Consider the following 21,387-nt stretch of genomic DNA (forward strand, 5'->3'; position numbering starts at 1 on the left):
CCATCCACGGGTCTTTTACATTTTACCGTATTCTAGGTAACAGGAAAATGTTGTACATTGACTGCTCCAGGAATCCATCCCACAACTCTCATTGGGAGCAGATTCCAGAGTTAACTCTGTGCTGTGTGATAAAGGAAATTGTTTGTTATTGAGCATTTCATTATCTGGATAGCTCAGTGGGATAGAGCGAAGTGCTGAGGATGTCAAGGTTGCAGGTTCTGTCCCTCCAAGGGGCACCTGCATATTTCCTTCATTGCTGGGGGTTGGACTGGACGATCCTCACGGTCCCTTCCAATTCTACGAAATGTATACCTGAAGGAGCGTCTCCAACCCCATCGTTCTGCCCGGACACTGAGGTCCAGCTCCGAGGGCCTTCTGGGGGTTCACTCGCTGCGAGAAGCCAAGTTACAGGGAACCAGGCAGAGGGCCTTCTCGGTAGTGGCACCCGCCCTGTGGAACGCCCTCCCACCAGATGTCAAAGAGAAAAACAACCTTTTTTCCTGTCTTTTAGAAGACATCTGAGGGCAGCCCTGTTTAGGGAAGCTTTTAATGTTTGACGGACTATTTATTTTAATATTTTGTTGGAAGCCGCCCAGAGTGGCTGGGGAGGCCCAGCCAGATGTGTGGGGTATACATAAATTATAATTATAATTATGTGTGCAAGGTTATTGGATTAGGCACTGCAAAGGATTCTGGGGCACATCTCTTGGACCTCATGCTGTTTCATTGGCAGCAGTGGAATTATTGCCATTTGCAGTAACTGCTCGTAGCGGAAAGGATGTGGCTCAGCGGTAGAACATCTGCTTTGCATGCAGAAGGTCCCAGGTTCAATCCCTGGCTTTCACAGGTGGCGGGGGGGGGGGGGAAGAACTTTGGTAATATGGTTCCCTGACAAGGACAAAATTTGGCACCCCTCCCCTAAACATTTATTATTTTTCACAATCATTCTTTGATACAGTTGCTTTTTTCATGGATCTTCTAGTAGGTACCTGTGTAAATATAGGTTGTTGTTATTTTGCACTGCCCTAAATCTGGGGCTGCAGCTGGAGCTGAAATCCTAGAGACTGCTGGTTGGTGAAGAAAATACTAGGCTAGATCTTTGAGTCTTTATAAGATAGCTTCCTATGTACAGCCAGGCTGCCCCAGGGCATATATATATATATATATATATATATATATATATATATATTGTTTTATCCAACTACATTATACTCAGTAATGGTTCTATTTCCTATAATGACAGTGGGTCTACTCTGAGTAGGGCTGTCATTGGACACAACCCATATATTTTAAGAGCTGGGAGCTGTTTTCACAGCATTAAGCATGGGAAACTGTACAAAGTTTGGGTCAATTAATTTATATCAATCATATGGAAATAAGCAATGGATATCCCCCCCCCCCCCGTGGGAAGATCAAGGAATCCAGCTACGAGTTGCAGAAAGCAACAACTGGAAAACGTAACCGCGTTTTATGTTTAAATTGTAATTTGTTTTGTATTGTTTTTGCTTTGTTTTGCAGTAGGCTTGCTGCCCTGGGCACAATATAGATCAGACTTTTTGCGAAAAGGAAATGGGGAAACGCCCTGCAAAGTGTGCAGTAACACTGGCTTTGACGCAACATTGTCTAACCCCCCCTCCCACAAATCAGGGTGAATGCCCAACAAATAAAACATGCCATCTGGAAGAGCCCCGGGGTTCTGTGAAGTCCTTGGATGTTGTGAGCACGTGTTTGTAGAATTTCACAACCTCTCACCCCTGGTGCTTTGCCTCTTGCAACCATCACCCATCCATCGCATACACAGATTAAAAGCACTTTCCTCTCCCAGAGTTTCCAGCAACTGGTATTAAAGAAGCATTACAGCTTCCAACTATGGAGGCAGAGCATAGCCATTGTGGCTTCTAGCCGCAGACCGCCTTTCCCTCCATGGATCTGTCTAACCATCTTTGAAAGCCATCCAAATTGGTGACAGATGCTACTTCATGTGGGATTGAGTTCCATAGCTCAACTATGTGGCCCCCTGGAAGGTGGCCTACAATAGAATGCGGCCCTCAGGCTGGAATCTAATCACTGTAGCAGACCATCTTTCTTTATTTCATGCTGCTTGATTGTAAAAAGCCTCAAAGCATTTACCAAAAGAATAAAACAATAAAATTGTTGTAACATGGGGATCGTGATTCAGCAAGTGATTTCAGCTCTGACATAGCAGGCAGAAGACAGCTTCTTCATGTAACACTCTTTATTCAGACAAACAAGACTGGGGAACTGAGGAGAGGGATGCTACATTTATAGGGACAGAAAGACTGGCTAGAAAGGATACATTTTGGAGGGGACAATCTCAAGCAATCACAAAGCTGCCTTTTGGTGGGAACCAATAAGACTGAGGATCCAAATGCAGCAACTTGAATGGACCAATAGTAGCTGTTCCTTCTGGTACAGGATGGCAATTACTACCCCCTATTGTGAATACAGACAATAATAATACAGATATTATAACCCTTGAATCAATACACAACAAAAATTAACAGTAAAAACTGTCGAAAACAGCCAGTTAAAAGTATTTAAGAATGAAATCAACCATAAACTATAAAGGCACACGTCAACATTCAAGATATATGGGGAGGCTTGTCTACACAAAAAAATGTTATTAAGCAGGTGCTCTAAGAAGAGTGCAGTGAAAGGCAGCTGCCTGATGTCAGTGATTAGATCATGGGTGGCACTGTGGGTTAAACCACAGAGCCTAGGGCTTGCCGATCAGGTTGGCAGTTTGAATCCCTGCAACCGGGTGAGCTCCTGTTATTTGGTCCCAGCTCCTGCCATTTGGTCCCAGCTCCTGCCATTTGGTCCCAGCTCCTGCCAACCTAGCAGTTTGAAAGCACGTCAAAGTGCAAGTAGATAAATAGGTACCGCTCCGGCGGGAAAGTAAACGGCGTTTCCATGTGCTGCTCTGGTTAGCCAGAAGCGGCTTAGTCATACTGGCCACATGACCCGGAAGCTGCACACCGGCTCCCTCGGCCAATAAAGTGAGATGAGCGCCGCAACCCCAGAGTCGTCCGCGACTGGACCGAATGGTCAGGGGTCCCTTTACCTTTACGGCAAACTAAGGCCCGGGGGCCGGATCTGGCCCAATCACCTTCTAAATCTTGCCTGCGGATGGTCCAGGAATCAGCATATTTCTAAATGAGTAGAATATGTCCTTTTATTTAAAATGCTTATCTGGGTTATTTGTGGGGCATAGGAATTCATTCATTTCCCCCCCTTCAAGATGGAGTCCGGCCCCCCACAAGGTCTGAGGGACAGTGGACTGGCCCCCTGCTGAAAAAGTTTGCTGACCCCTGGATTAGATTGTCAGACTAGGAACTAGGAGACTAGAGTTCAAATCCCCACACCGCCATGAAGCTCACTGGGTGACCTTGGGCCGGTCACTCTCTCTCAGCCTAACCTACCTTGCAGGGTAGTTGTGGGATTAAATGGGGAGGGGCATCATCATATGTTGCTGTTCAATCGTTCAGTCGTCTCCGACTCTTCGTGACCCCATGGACCAGAGCACGCCAGGCACGCCTATCCTTCACTGCCATATACCCACCACTTAAAAAAAATAATAATCATATACCCAGCACTTAAAAAAAAACACCTTCTTTTTTTCAGTTGAAATAAATAAATATAACATTATATAAGGCATCCACACAACATGACCAGTCCAACGAAGTTGATGTTGAAGAATCATCACTTCGGCACTCTTAATCTTTGCTTCTTCCAGTACACTGGCATTAGTTCACTTGTATTCTCAAGTGATGTGTAAATTTTTTCAGAGGCGAAACAAAATAGAAAATTCTTTCCAGTAGCACCTTAGAGACCAACTGAGTTTGTTCTTGGTATGAGCTTTCGTGTGCATGCACATGAAAGCTCATACCAAGAACAAACTCAGTTGGTCTCTAAGGTGCTACTGGAAAGAATTTTCTATTTTGTTTCGACTATGGCAGACCAACACGGCTACCCACCTGTAACTTTTTTCAGAGGCACAGTTGATGGAATCTTTCAAGGAGTTGGAGATGGCGTTTATTATGTGGTCTGTGTTTCACAAGCATACAGTAAGGTTGGTAGTACAATATCTTTGTAAACGAGCATTTTGGTTTCCCTGCGAATGTCCCGCTCCCACTCTGCACTTCAATTATTTTTTATTAATTTTCCAAATTATTACAAATCCAACCAAATTACTTTAATACAATTTCTGTCTTCCAAAGTGATGTGTAATTTTTTTTGGAGATACCATTGTTGGAATATTTCGAGGAGTTGGAGAGATGGCGTTTATAAGTGGTCCAAACAACCCCACCCCAGCATACCTGGAAGGGATTAATCCCCACTGAACTCAAAGGCGTATTGCATATGCTTTGCAAACTCAGCGACGCGCGCTCGCTCGCTCGCGCATGCGTGCGTGCGTACGTATGGGTGGAGCCTCCTCGCCTCTCTACTCCGCCCCCCCCCGCCTCCTGAGGTTTGTTCACAGCCAGGAGAACTCCGCGCCCCTCATTACCCTACGCGCCTATGCAGATAGCTCCGCCTCTGGTGCCCCGCCTCCGCCTCCCTATTGGCTGCGAGGCCCGCGGCGGCGAAGGAGGGAGAGGGGGCGGTGCGTCAGGAGGAGCAGGGGAGACGCGGCCGCCATCTTGTGCGTGCAGCGATAGCCAGTCAGCCGAGCCAGGCGGGCTGAACGGCCCCTGCGCCTTGGCGAGCTCGCTGGATTCCACCCCCTCCCCGCCTCCCGCTTCGCTCCCGGGGCTGTGACGGAGAAGCGGAGGCCGCCTCCGACGCCTTTTGTTTTTCTTTTTCCTTTCCCCTCACCGCCCCCCTCCCGCGGGGGGGTTTACGTTGCTGCGCTGGGGGAGGATGAACGGAGGATAAATGGTGCCCAAGGCAGACAGCGGCACCTTCCTCCTCCTCTTCCTCCTGGTACTTAGCATCACCGAGCCGTTGCGGCCAGGTACGGGGGCCGGGAAGGGACATGTGGGGAAGCGGGGGGCCCGGGGAGGGGGTTTTTGAGGGGGAAGTGCGCGCGCGCAAGGGTTAAAGGGGTGGTGGACCCCATTTGCAGGTGGGGGGCGGATCTGAGATGGGACCTTAAGGGGAGATTTCAAGCCCCCTTGTGCAGGAGTTCGGATGTTGCTAAAGATCCTCTAGGTGGTTTCCCTACCAGTACCTATGCATTTTATAAATAAGGGGAGGGGCCCCACTTGTAGGTAGGGGGGATCTGAGATGGGACCTTAAGGGGAGATTTCAAGCCCCCTTGTGCAGGAGTTTGGATGTTGCTAAGGAGCCCCCAGGTGGCTTCCCTATCTGCACCATTGCATTTTATAAATAAGGGGAGGGGTCCCACTTGCAGGTGGAGGGTGCTCTGGGATGCCACTTTATGAAGAGATTTCAAGCCCCCTTGCGTAGGAGGTTGCGGGTTGCCAAGGAGCCCCCAGGTGGTTTCCCTACCAGCACCTGCACATTTTATAAATATACAAGAGAGGGGGGGATTTAGGATACTGGGATGAGGAGAGTGTCTTGAGGGTTTGGCTTTTAAAATGGGAGATGGAGGTGGAGAGAGAGCTCTGCCAGAGGGTGGGGGGCTGTGGCCCCACCTCCAGTCGGGGTGGTGGGTGGTGGTGGTAGTGGTGACGATGGCGGCTCTGGCATGCATGCAACCTTGGGGCCTTCCACCTTCTTGCACTGGAGTTTGGGAGTTCAGAAAGGAGCACCTCTTCCCAGGTGGTTTCCCTATATAGCACCTGTGTGATTTTATAAGTAAGGGGATGTTTAGGGTGTGGGTTGTCTTTGAGGATCTGTGTATGCAATGGGAGACTGAGTTCTGAGGTATTGTGTTAGTGTAGAGGGGGATGGGTTTCCCCCTCCCTCATTGGAGTGGTGACAGTAGGGAACCCCTGGTGGTTCCCCAAGAATGTATCTGGGGTGATAGGGTATCTCATTGAAAAAGGGCTGCAATAGGCCTTTGCAGTCAATAATTAAGATCTGAGAGGATAAGGGGCAGTAGGATCTGGAGATGTGTTACTACCTAGAATGAGGTGCGCGCACATTTGTACAGCCGCAATCGGTGGTAAGATATGGAATTCAGATCTAGTCAGGAATTGTGATGCAGTGAGATCAGGAAGGGGTCCAAAAATGTCAGAGGGAGCTTAGTATATGGCACCAAGAAATGATGGGGTTGGGAGAACATGATGACTCCTGTGGTTTACACTGGCATTAAAATCAAAACAAAAAACAAGCAGGTTGGGAAGAGAGAAATGATGGCACAGCCTAAAGTAAAAAGAGGAAGAGGAAAATAGTCACCTGTATGGAAGGAAATGGAAATTAATGGGGTTTCAGGGGCTTGGGAAGGAAATGGGTGAAATGATGTGAGAAAACCTCTGAGCCTATGCACTTGGGGCATACTGGTATGTGCAAGATAGGAAAAGAAAAAATGATTTCCCAGTGGCATGTTGTAGTGCTGAATGATAGGACAAAATAATCCTGTCCTAGTTGCAGTGTCATTTTCTTATTAAGCCCTGCTGAACAGAAGGTGATCTCCACTTTGGAAACTTCCACTGGACCTGGCTGATGGGGGTGGCAGTATCTAGGACCCCTTTCAGTACTTCACCTGTTGCGGGGCTGAGGGAAAAGCAGGATGCTTTCCACAGATTTTTCCTTTCAGTACTTGTTCCCCCCAAGATTTGTCTGCAGTTTGCAACGCAAGCCGAAATTTAGAAGTGTAGTTCTGCAGGTAAGTCAGGAGGAGGATATCTAACTCAGTGTTTTTCAACCTTTTTTGGGCAAAGGCACACTTGTTTCATGAAAAAAATCACGAGGCACACCACCATTAGAAAATGTTAAAAAAATTAACTCTGTGCCTATATTGACTATATATAAAGTAATTCTCTTGAATTTTTCAATTTTTCCCACGGCACACCAGGCAACATCTCGCGGCACACTAGTGTGCCGCGGAACAGTGGTTGAAAAACACTGATCTAACTGGCCATACATGGAGTAGACCCATTGAAATTAGCAGGCTGAAGTTCATTAATTTCAACAGGTCTACTCTAAAGAAGAATGTTGGATAATCACCCTTGGGTAGGAAAAAGGCCTGCTTTGTCTACCTGTCACTGTATATAGAAGCTACTTGGCAAAGGAATAATGGTGAGCGCATTGAGAACAGAGGGCTTTGTCTTCTGGTGGAGTTTTAATTGACTGATGGGACCTGTTTCTGTTGTTCTGTTTCATTTTTCTGTAGTGCAATTTGGCATTCTACATAGCTCTCAGAAAAATGCGGCTGTTAAGTTCACCCCCCCCCACCAAAAAATTTGTACTAGCTGCGGAGAAAATTATAATGTATGGATGAAATTAATGGTGGGCCTTTGCTTCTTGCTAAGTTACATTTATTTGGAAGGAATCCTTATCGAGAAACAATCTGCAGAGGATATGATTTAGTATTTTCAAAGTAATGTGACTTTGTTACATAAGCGGTCATTGTATGTGTGTGGTTGGGAGGAACTCCAGATGATATAGTCTTTTCAGAACTTGAACTTTTTTTTAAGTTAATCTTCTTCATGAAAATGGTTTTGCCATGTTATATAACCTCACTGCATGCAGAATTTAAGAATATTGCTGAGAACCTGAATGATGATCTCATATACAGCCTAGTTGTGGCTTGTTTGCTTAATTGCTGATGCAATATAGCATTATGGAGCATAACATTTAAGATTTATTCACAACATTAAAAACCTTTAGAACATGCACCAGTCTTTAGGTGGTTTGCTTTGGTAGAGGCTTGTTGCCGCAATATTATCAAGTTTTTTATAGTGTGTTCTTTGCTCTCTTTTTGTTTTCTAATAAGTTTTAAATTTGGCTGTAAAATACACTGAGCTGACAAGTGGAGCTTTTGTTGCTTGGAGCAATAATTTCTTAAAATTATCTGCTACATCTTTTCTATCCTACAATTTGAGATTATATCTGCATGTGGAAAGTGGAACTTTGAACTAGCAAAACTGCACGTATATGAGGGAGAACCATTCTTGCAGCTGAAGAGGCAAGCTAGTTTTTAAATAGGCAGTTGGTTTGCTTCTTCAGCGGTAGGAGAGGTGAAAACACTAAAGCAACTTTTGCCTGCTCTCAGGGGTTTATCCATGTGCAGCATATATCTTTGTTAGATCATGGCCTGGGTCCTTAATTAGTATGTGTGAGTGATTTTAATGCTGATAAAATTGTTATTTAAATATAACTAGTGAAATGAAATGGAATATGTCGGTCTGTTGCCTTTTAAACATGGTAATACCTAAAGGAAGCAGCAGCAAAAGCAAAGTCTTCTTTCATGAGTTTTCTGTAATTTATTATTTTCTCTGCTGCTTTGCTGCTTCCTAATAAACAGATTCTGTTATAAGTGGTTCTCTCTTCCCCCACCCCTCCTTTAAAGTACTTGTTATCAGCTTGGGTAGCTGTACAAATTGAGACCTTTTCCTCTGATCTGAGGATCTTATGATTTCAAGAGCATGTTCCTGCAAATCGTACTTGGTGTTTTATTGTAGATACAGCATCAGCTTTATTGTATAGCCATATCACAGAGACCTAGGGCTTTTAAATTTTCTGGAGGAATTTCTTTTTACATTGCTTGGTCAGTGGTATCTTAACTTGGTAGCTTCTTGTTTCCTATTAAAATAAAGAGTCACCTTTTTTGTTACTGATGATAGCTGTTACCGGTAGTTTTTTTAGTTTGCCATTTTAAGTGAAGGCTAAGGTCCTCCATATGATGAAGTTGAGGGGTTGGTATGTGCTCTCTGTATGGTTCTATTTAAAGCAGGGAAGGGGAACCAATCTTCCTTCAGATGCTGTCCATTGGCTATGCTACATAGTGCAGCTGGAGTCCAATGATAAAATCTAGAGGACCATGCATTCCGTATCCCTAATTTAAAGCCTTTAGTTCCACAGCATGGCAAAAATACTGCATCTTGCCACTGTATAAAATGAGTTGTGTTGCTCTGCTGTCACATTGAAGGCAGGACTCCTGTATTATTGCCACATCATGCTGTTCAAAAACAAATTGTCCAGCCTCTTCAAAACTTGATTGTTACCCAGTTGTTGGTTTGCAGCTAACTTCTTTATGAACGACTTAAGTGTTCCATTTTGCAGAATTGAGAGTTGTCTATGCCCTTTCAGGTATCACTGTAGTGTAATAATTGAGTTTTCCCTACTGGGTTACACTGTGGTCCATTTTCTCACATGTTGGTGGCCCTTATTATTATTATTTTATTTGTATCCCGCCCATCTGGCTAGGTCCCCCAAGCCACTCTGGGCGGCTTCCAACAAATATTAAAATACATTAAAATGTCAGGCTCCAAGCAAATCACACTAGTGCAAACCTCCCTTTTCATTGTGTTCCAAACCAAGGTTTGCAATTATTCTAGTTTTTGTTTTGTTTTGTTCCATGCCACAAGGTGTGCTGGCCTATCTTGTGTGTGCTTTGCAAGTTTTTGGTTTTCAGCATAGCTGATTCAACCACACTGAGTCAGCCCATTAATTCTTCTAGCCCAGAACTCTTGACTAGCAGTGGCTCCACAAGGACTGGGTTGCCAAGGCCCCATTCTGTTACCTAACACCACAGAGTTACTAGTCCTTGTGGTGGGTGGTGCTGTCTTCCATGCTCCAATTTCTTATCTGTCTCCAGCTGATTGCTCACATCCTTTTTTCCTTGAAACCATGTGCACCTTTGAGGATGCTGCTTCCCAGAGAGCAAAGGAGGACAGGACTCCTTGGAGTGCCTGCCATACAGGAACTAACTATTAACGAGGGAGTGATGGGTAGGGTAATCATAATTAACATGCCGTCTTGAGCAGGTATGGCAGCACTTTGTGGGATCTCACCCTGAGCCCCAGAACAATGATGTTGCGGGTGTACATCAGCATGTTTCTCCTGGGAATGCCATGGCAATGTTTACATTTCTGTAAGCATGGCCCAAGGCCAGTGGCAAAGCCTTGAATTTGGATGCAGAAGGTCCCAAGTTCAATCCACAGTGGCATCTCCAGATAGTGTTGGGAGAGAACCCTGCCTGAAACTCCTGAAGTGCTGCTGCCAGTCAGTGTAGACAGTGCTGAGCTTGACATACCTGTGGTTTGACTCAGTCTAAGGCAGCTTCCTATGTTCCATATAGGCCTGAGCTTCAGTACCTTGAAATTAAGTTTTACTCCTTCTTCCTCCTTTTGCCTGCATGACACCCCATAATCTGCTATTTCACATCCACCCCCTTACTAGCAGCTCCTTTCAAGAGGACATTTTTTCCTTGCATCTAAAAAAATAAATCTCTCCCAGCTTGCCTGCTTAAATTGTCCCTTTTCATTCCATCCAGAATTCTATTCCTGAGCTGAGCCCTGATATGTATTTACAGCCCCAGGTACAGAATGTACCCTCTTCTTTCCCTCCATCAAAAAATGTCCATTCCAGGTCCCCCCCCCCCACGCTTTTTATTTGCTAAACACAGATGCAGCCAAGTTTCTCTCAAAAACACAAGCTTTTGAGGAAGAACAGGAGCTGCTTGGTAAGAACTTTGGTTTCCTGTTCTGTTGTTGCTCAGTGGCTGGGAGAAGGAAGTCAGCAGCTACTCTTTGGCTGTGTTGCAGGTCATGGTATGTGAAGAACCTTGACTTAGCAAACCATACTGTGAACGGCCAGTGCACAGCCCAGTGTTTCTGCTTTGCTTCTCCCTTGGCTCAAGTGAGTAAAAACAAACCAAGAAGATGATAGCTTAGCATTATGGCTTAAGCCCAGGTCTGTGGCTTTTTTTACCTTAACAAACCAGGATTTGTTCTTGGTATGAGCTTTCGTGTGCATGCACACTTCTTCAGATACCGAAAGCTCATACCGAGAACAAACTTAGTTGGTCTCTAAGGTGCTACTGGAAGGAATTTTTTATTTTATTTTGTTTTGACTATGGCAGGCCAACACGGCTACCTACCTGTAACTGAAACCAGGATTTGTAAGCCAACAACAAACAATTGTTTAAGGTTGGCTAGCCATCCTGTTTTATAGGCATAACATGAAGTTATCTCCTTCCTGGTTTGTTTACCAGCTCATCACAGGTAGGGGCTTCATGCAGGCAGTGTTTGAAACTCACAGCGTGAGCGGTTTCTAAGCTCTGGGTGCAGTACTGCACCTAAGTTTTCAGATTAAATCTGCAGAGTGGAAGGAAAGGAGAACCCCCTTAAACCTAAGCTGTGGGAGCAACAACAGAATGTCTAGGCACACTTTTTCATAACAAGAATACAGAGCTGGAAATGAATGAACTGCAGCTAAAATATTTTCACATAGTCCGTCTCCTGCCCACCCCCCTAATATTCTTAAGAGGGTCTCTTCTCCAGTCTTCAGAGAGTAGCTGGAAGTGGGGATGCAGAAAAAAAAACCAATGGGAGTTTCGAACACTGTGAACAGGGACATTTTCACTCACGCTGCCCTCTTTTGCTCTTATATATTTGATGACAGTAGGTAGGTGAGAAATTGGGAAGTGATTGAGGGAGACCCAGGCGAGAGCTGGGAGATAAGGCTGCCACAATGTGTGCAAGGTAATTGTGGTGAGCTTCTGTGGAATGTCCTTTGGGAATAACAACCCCCGTTCCCAATTTTGTGTGCTGCCATTTTAATTTTTTATTGGAGATTATTCTCTCCCCTGTTCAGTTTTGAGCTGTTTTATTGTGTTGGCTTATTTGTACCGTTTTCGTATGGATTTATTTTCTGTACCTACTGACATTATGATTGGTTCTAATTTTTCTTAATATGTATTTTAATTGTTACATTTATTATGGTTCATTTCGTATGTTGTGAGCCACTTTGTGCACCATTGTGGAAAAGTGGCATCCTAATAAACAGACGATGATGAGGATAATAGCAGGGGGGTGCCCCATCTCCCATCTTTCTCTGAAACTTCACCGCCACAAACATAATTTTAAAAATACTGACCTTCTGCCCAGCTAGTTGAGCTTTGCTGAGCTTTTCCCAGTGAGTGACTCTCCATTTCAGCGACCTGCAGCTTGGAGCTTGCCAGCCCTAAGGGATAGATTGAGACTGTTTGTCTTGTTCCTAGTACTTCCTTCAGGAAGTGCCTTTGAGATAACATTTAAAACTATATACCCGTAATTAGAGAAGCAGCAGTACTTCCCTCGCTTGATGTTATGAGGCCAAAGATGCAGGAAAGTGCTACAAAGGTGCTTAGAAGTAAGCTGTATTCCAAAATATTTGGAAAACCAAGGGGCAGTTACTGAAGGCCATGTAATTAGAATGCTTTCTCCCCTTCCGCCCCTTAAATTCAGATTTCTTATGGGGTTTTCTAGAGAGAATAATTTTTCTAGAGTGAAGATTTTTTTTTAATTAAAGGACTATATTATTAAGGTTTCTGTGTTGCTTTATGTTCCCATTATGGCTACTATGTAATGCGTAATACTGTTCTCAAATCTTTCTGAATGTAATAGTTGCTGTGCAGCATGAGGCTTAGGTCTGAACTTGTATCCTGTGACTTTGTTTCTGCCAGTCAAGTAATCCCTTTTAGCTTTTCAGTAAATCTGTGCTAGTCTTGTTCCCATATTACTATATGCTTATATTTACTCCCCCTGGGATTGGTGCCCTCCTTATTCTCCCCTGTTATGCAGAGGTACCAGACGTACAGAACAGACTTGTGTGCGTGGGTCTCCATTTGACTTGATGGCTACGAATGCGGGATCCCCACATTCAGCAGCTACTGTTTAGTTGTAGGAGTTCCTTTTATACAAATGGAGCTGTGTGCAAATCACTCATGCTTGGGATTGGCAGTGTTGACACTGCTGCTTGCTTGCTTTGGATATGCAGACTTAATCCAGGTTCCCTTTTCTCCTTATCCCTGTAGGAAGCTGCCTTTTATTGAGGCAAGCCATTGTCTAGCTCAGCATTGCCTACATGGACTGGCACTAGTGGTTCAGAATTTCAGACAGTAGTTCTCTCCCTGGTTTAAAGAGCCATTTGGTGCCCAGCTTATATATCTAAGTTTCTAACACTGGTTGCCCTCTGCCTCCATGGTCAGAGGCAGTAATGCTTCTGAATACCAGTTGTTTGAAATGGCAGGAGGTGAGAGTGCTAGGCCCCAAATGACTCTTGTGTATGTTGCAGCCTTTTAGCTTTGCTGTTTAGAATATGGTTTTATCCGTGTCTATTTGTCTCTGCCAGCTGAAGATAACCCTGTGGTGGCGCACATGCTCCGTGTCTGCCGAAAGGTGCAGGGTCAATCCCTCGCTTCTTCTGCCTGAAGCTTTGGAAAGCTGTTGGCAATCAGTGTGGAGGAGGCAGTATTGAGCAGTGGACAGAACAGTGGTCTCTATTTAAGAGAGCTTTGCAATTTTCCTGTACAGGCATACCTTTGGTTACATCTGCAGGTTGCGTTTTTGTGCGTTGCGAACGCAGCAAACCCGGAAGCAAACCCGTTTCGCCGCATGCGCAGAAGCGCGATATCGCCGCTCGGGATGCGGACTTTTCGTGTCCGCAACCTGAGGTACCACTGTATCTGATCCAGTGATTTCTCTGGTCCATGAAAACATGCCACAGTGTATCCTTTACTCTTTAAAGGTGCCACAAGAATTTTATTGGTGTATTTTGAGGATGACCTCCATTTCTTATGCTAATTGACTTTAGCTAGTTTCTGTAATTGTTGAAGGTTCTAGTTGTAAGAGTAATACGGCTTGAGAACACTAAAAAGTTTGAAAGCCTGAAATGAGCACGGCAAGTCACCTTTCACCATAGAATTTCAATGTTGGAAGGAATCCTAAGGGTCATCTAATTCTACTCCCTGCAATGCAGTTGGATTGTGTAGAAATTTGATTCAGGTTATTGTAGCTCAGGGCAATTGTAGTGCTTTAATATTTTTCAGAAACCTGTTACTGGTCAGTGAGGATTTTAACACAGGCTAGCTTTTTAGAATATTAATCTTATCAACAGTCAGTAAGACCAGCAGACTGTTATGTAGGGTCACTGGGCATTTTTAGCAGGCTCTTAACCAAAGTTTCTTAATAGCTTCTCCCCACAACATGGAATAATCAAGGTTACTTGGAGGAAATTTAATATTGTTAAAATCTTGTGTCTCGGCTAATCAACATTAACTACGAGGCTTACCACTGCTGGTATAATTAAAAATTGATTTGAATCTTGTTTTCTCATTAACTGGGATATACTTTGATTCCCATTTAATGGAGTTGTACAGTGTAAGATATGCAGGGGCACCACAAGCACTGACTTATTTTATTGGCCATCTCTTATGTGTGGTTGCAACCATTCTCCTGCAGGTTCTGGGGTGCTCAGAAGGATTGGGAGATGGTCAGGGCTGTCTGTCATAAATTTAGATGTTGAAGCATCAATATGATTTTCTACTGCTGTTTCTTATATCTTCTACATTTTTTAAAGCAGATGAGACCTGTGGGGTAGAATCTGTGGAGTGCCAGAGGTTAGGGGGCATTTGCTTGTGCTGGCAGCAAATATGTGGATTCTTGCAGACACATACTCAACTAGGAACTGCAGTGGCTTTCTTCTTCATCCTTTTAAATTATCTAAACTTGCCTTCTATAATCCTTCTATAAACTTACTTGAAGAATTATAGTCACAGAATTGTAGAGCTGGAAGTAGTCCAACCCCCTGCAATGCAGGAATCTTTCGCCCAATGTGGGGCTCGAACCCACTACGAACCTGAGGTTCTCATACTCTACCAATAGATTAACTGTTGTATGTAGGAAATCGAAAGTCAGTAGAAGCCAAATTGGGCTAGGTTTGCCTAGTTGTGGAAGGGAATGCTCCCTTGAAGAATGCCATCCTACTTTCCCATTTTGTGGGACTTTGGAAAATGCCAAATTTAGCTTTGAAGTGGTGGGATTCTAAATTGGAAGAAGAGGATCTTCTATCACCTGAAGATGTGACTTAATTCCCTGAGGTAATGTTCCTCCATCTGCTATGTAAAGCAATTCAGTTTGGCTTCTGTTGACTTTTTGCCTAGCGTACTACCTGAAATTAACCCCCCCTCCTAATATAAAGGACTCCCTCAGTTCTCTTGATTCCTGTTTCCCACCTACCAAGAAACCATTCTGTTTCGCCTGGGGCTGGAGACATGCTTGGGTAATAGCCAGGCCTTGGTTTTTTTCAGAGATGAGGAATCAGCCATTGCTAAGCTGCTTGTTCCCAGCAGACATTTACTGCAAATTGATAGGTAAAGGTAAAGGGAACCCTGACTGTTAGGTCCAGTTGTGGACGACTTAGGGGTTGCGGCGCTCATCTTGCTTTATTTGCCGAGGGAGCCGGTACAGCTTCCAGGTCATGTGGCCAGAATGACTAAGCCGCTTCTGGCAAACCAGAGCAGTGTACGGAAACGCCGTTTACCTTAACTTTTAGATGTTGTTGTTGTTCAGTCGTTCAGTCGTGTCCGACTCTTCGTGACCCCATGGACCAGAGCACGCCAGGCACGCCTATCCTTCACTGCCTCTCGCAGTTTGGCCAAACTCATGTTAGTAGCTTCGAGAACACTGTCTAACCATCTCATCCTCTGTCGTCCCCTTCTCCTTGTGCCCTCCATCTTTCCCAACATCAGGGTCTTTTCTAGGGAGTCTTCTCTTCTCATGAGGTGGCCAAAGTACTGGAGCCTCAACTTCAGCATCTAAAAAAACCTTTTTTGAATGTCTGCTTCTTCCACTCCTATTCCACCTTCTTTCCCCATTCTATCTTGGACCTGTGGACCACATGACCATGGCTTCAACATCAGCAAAATCTCCCCCCCCCCGGCATTCCTTTGTTTATCATCTAACCCAAGGGTAGGCAAACTATGGCCTGGGGGCCGGATCCGGCCCAATCGCCTTCTAAATCTAGTCCACGGACGGTCTGGGAATCGGTGTCTTTTTACATGAGTAGAATGTGTACTTTTATTTAAAATGCATCTCTGGGTTATTTGTGGTACATAGGAATTTGTTCATTCCCCCCCCTTCAAAATATAGTCCGGCCCCCCAAAAGGTCTGAGGGACGGTGGACTGGCCTCCTGCTGAAAAAGTTTGCTGGCCCCTGATCTAACCTGATGTTGTTTCCTGAACAGTTTTATGGACACCCCCCCCCCGTTGTTTCAGAAAGATGGTCACCTAATGAATGGTTGCAATATCAGTCAAATTGGGCGGTTTCAAAATGGTAACTATCTTAATTCCAGGTGACTTACCCTAGGAATCATATGTAGTAATTATCTGACTCCATACAGACATTATTCTAAACTGGTTTTGGCTCACATGCTCCTTCCTTCCTCCTGGTTCTGGTTAGAAGCAAACCATAGTTTGGTGATGCATCCAGATGTGTAAACCTTGACTTGCTGAAGCCATAGTTCACCCAGAAACAAAGATCACAAGTCGCTGTTTCCAGGGAAGTTGTAGTTTACTGCATTTGGATGCATTGACAAAACATGGTGTTATACTGGTGGACAACGATGACGGAAGTGAAATAAGATTTGCTGTTGTTCATTATTGATTATGAATGCAGCCCTGCTGCTTTCTAAAGTGGGGTAGATAGTATAGTTAATTAAAGTACACATAATAATTCAACAAGCCAAATGAGATTTAGTGCACTGGAAAAGTTCCTGATTCAATTCTTTCTTTTCTGGGGAAACCACATAGCTGTCTACTAAAAGTAGCTCATCGAATAGGGACATGAAGAATTTTGTGTCAGCTAATTACAGAATCTTTTTAGGATCCAGTAGCTGGTGCTGAACCCTGAAGTGAAAGGAAAAGAACATTTAATACTATTTTTGGCAACATTATTTGCTTCTGTTGCACTTTTTTTGTACACTAGAATCTTATTAAACTTTATCCCATTGCCTGATTTGACGCGACAGCATAGCAGAAATGCCCAACCAATTTCTACATGTGGCAAAAGATGTGAATTTGTGAATCCAGAATAAAGCAAATTCAAGCTTCAAGGAAAGTATTTCACATCTTTCTCTAAGTGACATGTTGCTTTCTTCATATTTATTTACCTACTTTATTTATATAGCTGCCCCATAGCAGAAGTACTCTAGGAAGGCAGGATGGTGTATTGCAGTGTTTTTCAACCACTGTTCCGCGGCACACTAGTGTGCCACGAGATGTTGCCTGGTGTGCCGTGGGAAAAAATGTGTTTATTTGATTCCTATTCAAGAGAATTACTTTATATATAGTCACTATAGGCACAGAGTTAATTTTTTTAACATTTTCTAATGGTGGTGTGCCTCGTGATTTTTTTCATAAAACAAGTGTGCCCTTGCCCAAAAAAGGTTGAAAAACACTGGTGTATTGGTTAGAGTGTCAGACTAGGACCTGGGAGACCAGCATTCAAATCCGCACTTAGTCATGAAGCTCACTGTTTGATCTTGGGCCAGTTGCATCCTCTTAAACCTACCTCACAGGGTCGTTGTAGGGATTAACTGAACCATGTATTCCTTGGAGCAAATGATGAGAAATAAATGCAAAAGATAAGCTCTTCTGCTAACCTGCTTAAGGAAGCTGGACGGGAAAGCCAGATGGAGATGTCTGTTACCAGCTGGCTCCACATGGCAGTGTTCAAAATTAACCAGGTGCCAGGCATGTTTTGAGACTGGCATGGGTCCAATGGCAACCATGTGCAGATCTCTGGATGCTAGGTTGACGAATCGGGAAGGCAAAAGGTCACTTAGAGAAGGATCTGAAACATTTTCCTTGAAGCTTGAATTTGTTTTATTCTGGGTTGTATTATTTGATGTTTTAACGTAAACTGCTTTGAGTTTTGTTCTTTAAAATATGGTCGTAGTTGGACCCACGCCAGTCGCAAAACGTGCTTGGAGAATTTCGAATATGGCTGTCCCCATATAGTGTTCCTTTTGCAATCCAACTTGGATCAGGCCGTGGCTCAGCAGCTGAAGACAAGTGAGCTAGATAGGCAAGTGGTCTGATTCAGTATAAACCCGCTTCCTAAGAAACGTCTAAGCAAATGCCAGTGAAGGATTGCAGCGAGCCTCAGCCGCATTGTGAGAGGCTCTGTGCAAATGTAATTAAATGATTCGTCATAGATGTCAAAGAGCTGCTCCCTGTGAAGTGGTCCTGAGTGTATTGGCTGTTGTGTTCCAAGTGCGAAACGGGCCCTGGCTGAGCAGACTTGGATGGCTGCCTGGGCAGCTTTGTTGTGACCACCCACACTGCGGATCTTGATTGGCCCAGGAGGCACGTCTTAACCTGGCATCATTTCCTCTCATTCTCTCAAGTAGTGATAGAAGAAGGCACACACCATTCTTTTTGTGTTTTTTAGTCTATAATGAAGCTGGTCTCGCTCCTAGTGCCAAGCACATTTGGCTACGAAGTGGTATTATCCTGTAGAGCAGAGGTGGGAAACTTTTTCAGCTTGGGATCTACGTTCCCATTTGGGCAACCTTGGGGCCACATGCCAGGGAGAAATGGGGGGGGGGAGCAAAGAATGTACAATTGATCTCTTCACGGTAGGTGGTTTCTGCATAATCATGCACCACTCTCCATCCTCCATATCGGCAAACAAGAGGCATGATCAACAAGGTATTCCAGCCTGTTAAAAACATTCAGTGACAAAGCAGGGCAGCGAGGGATGTGGCCTGGGGAGAGTTCTGAGGGCCGCATAGGCCTGGACCTGGGGCTCGCCACCCCTAAGCTGAAACCAAGGATGATGAATGCTGGACCTAAGCTTCCTCTGTGCTTGAACAGTAGCAGCATGCCTGGGCAGGGGAGCATGTGAATATTTTGCAGCTTCCTTTTTTTATTGGAATCTGGGTTTCCCCAATCTTGGATAGCCTGCAAGAGCAAGAAAACTTGGCTGAGATCATGCATGTTATTTTTGTCGTTCCCCCATTCCCCAAGCGCTGAGTCTGCAAGTGAAGCTGAAGCTCCTTGATTTCCGCTGAGCATCAACAGTTTTTAAGGGTCAGCAACTCCATTTATTTAATTAATGAAAAAGGCTATAAAATGTATGCGGTTTGATTCACGTTACGGCAAATGTGCATAATCTAGCTGAGGCGCACTCAACCTGGTACTCTCCTGGTGCTTTGGACTGTAATTTCTATCGCCTGCCTGCCTAGCTGTGCTGACTGAGACTGATGGGAACTGAAGTCCAAAACATCTGGAGGGCACCAAGTTGGGGATGGCTGAGCTAGTATATTTTGAATAGCGGGAGACTTTCAGTGGTGCAGTGTTCTTTTGGCAATGTTTATATCAGTGCATGTAAATTCTTACCGTATCTTACCGAAGGATATTTCATTAGGCTCAGGGGTTGTGTCTACAAATGGTCCTGTGCTAGTGTTTACTACTTTCATTGATAAAGCAATGTAGGAGAGCATTGTATGCACAACTGTTTTAAAATACTAATATGAATATTTATTAAATAAGGTATAAACCTAAGTAGACCAGTAAGCCATTAAACATACCAAATATCTTAGGCTCATTCAAAGCAAAGATGTGATCAAATGGGTAACATGCCATCTATACTTCTGGCTATTATGCTCTTTAATATCACAGAGTCCAAATATATCCATATATTCATATATATCTATATATATATATCTATATCTATCTATCTATCTATCTATATATCTATATATCTATATATCTATATCTATATCTATATATAGATATATAGATATATGGCTGTCATGCAGTCCCTGTTGGAGGATTTATAGCACTGCATCACAATACTGGATCTGCATGACATTAGGGATGGCAGAGGGTTGGTCATCTGAGCAATAAGAGGCACAGCGCCTGCTTAGCGTTAATATATCTATGTATGTGTTTCATTTTCTTATGAGCAATGCGTCTGCATTAGTGAAAAGGCAGGATGGTTCATTCAGCTGATTTTGGACATACAGTTCAGAAATGGGTGGAAGTTAATACTACAGAATATCTAATTTGTCTGGTGTGACCACTTCCATCCAGTGTATTATGTTGAGGCAGGGCATATGTACCACTGGAGCCTCCACGAGCCTGAATTTGTACTGCACATATATACATATTATGAACATCAGCACAATCATATTATTAGAATATGTTTACTAATAGGGCTGCTTCTCAGAGAAATCCCACTCTGTTTCATTTAGTTGATTGATCCATTTTACATAGGTGTAAAACCAATAGCTTTGAAGCCAAACTAATTGAGTCCTTCATAGGTAGTGTTAGTAGTTTGTGCTCATTTGACTTTTTCTTGTGCTAGCACTTTGCTTATGACTTTTTCCTTGTTTACTTGCCATCATGAGGTAATAGTTCTTCTGCAATGCAAAGTAAGTAGTTCATTTACAGAACTGCACCAATATTTTGGAAGGAAGAGAAGTATTTGAGCCAGATTTCTGCATTGTGTAATCTGCAGCTCTGTTTAGGCATTTGGGTTTTCTTGCTTTCCTTCATATTTTGGAAGAACATGAGGTGCTTGGAAAATATACCCCTCTTTTCAGCATTTGAAAAAAAGGTCTCTTTGTTTTCAAACGCACCATATCTTCAGCAGAGGGGGAGGCCTGAGGAATTTAGAACCACCAGGGATTCGGTTCACTCACTTTAAAAAATGTCCTTGCCAGTCCTGATGTTCAGCCAAAATGACCCATTTCTTTAGCTTATTGTGTTGATCTTACTGGCACAGCATCTGGCCTCTTCTGAACAAAGGGCAAAATTGCAAATGCTCAGTTTGGGAACTAGAGACTAGCAAGGATAAAGGTGAAGCTGGGGCAGACCCAGGTTCATTTGCAGCTCTTCAAATTGCTCGGGGCTGTGCTCCTCAAACTGCCCTCGCAAAATAAGCCCCATTCAGGATTTCTTCCAGCTGATATGGGTGCATTAGTTGTTTAAAATCCAAAAAGAGGCTGCTGGATCAGGCCAGTGGCCCATCTACTCCAGCATCCTGTTCTCACCGTGGCCAGCCAGGTGTCTATGGGAAGCCTAAAAGCAGGACCTGAGTGCAACACAACTCTCCCCACTTGCTTCCCCCCCCCCCACTTTCTCCATACAACACATGATTTTATATACTTTCATCATGCTGCTTTTCACTTGCCTTTCCTCTAAACAGCACTATTTCGGGGGATATTGCAGGGCACAAGACCGGCAGAATATTTCTGATTCCTGCCTACTGAAACAGAGTGGTCAATATTGACCTCCTCCCCTCAGTGGTTGTTGGGCTGTTACAGGGAGTGAATAAAATTCTTATGGGTGGAAAGGGCACCCATGAAAAAGGAGGGGTGAAAAATAAGTTTGTGAGCTACAGTGAAAAATATATAATGAGGGGCTATGGGCCTCAGAAATAAAGGGCGTGTACAGAGTACACATCTCTTGCCAATGAGAAACCTCCATGTTTAATAATAAGATGCTTCCACAATACTAAAGT

The 21,387-nt window shown here is 44.0% G+C and overlaps 1 protein-coding gene across 7 annotated transcripts in view; it reads left to right on the forward strand.

Moving 5' to 3' along the window:
* Nucleotides 1-4,629: 4,629 nt before the first annotated feature.
* The window catches only part of DGCR2 (DiGeorge syndrome critical region gene 2), a 53,457-nt gene continuing 36,699 nt past the window's right edge, over nucleotides 4,630-21,387 (forward strand). For 6 of the 7 annotated variants that reach the window (XM_033174189.1, XM_033174190.1, XM_033174193.1 and 3 more), the window contains exon 1: nucleotides 4,631-4,978. In XM_033174189.1, coding sequence (XP_033030080.1) covers nucleotides 4,900-4,978 — 79 coding nt within the window. In that variant the 5' untranslated portion in view covers nucleotides 4,631-4,899. Of the gene's footprint in view, nucleotides 4,979-21,387 lie in introns of all 7 variants that reach the window. The other variant, XM_033174195.1, reaches the window with a different exon arrangement.

Source organism: Lacerta agilis, chromosome 17 (genome assembly GCF_009819535.1).
Source record: "Lacerta agilis isolate rLacAgi1 chromosome 17, rLacAgi1.pri, whole genome shotgun sequence".
In the NCBI taxonomy this organism is placed as follows: Eukaryota; Metazoa; Chordata; class Lepidosauria; order Squamata; family Lacertidae; genus Lacerta; species Lacerta agilis.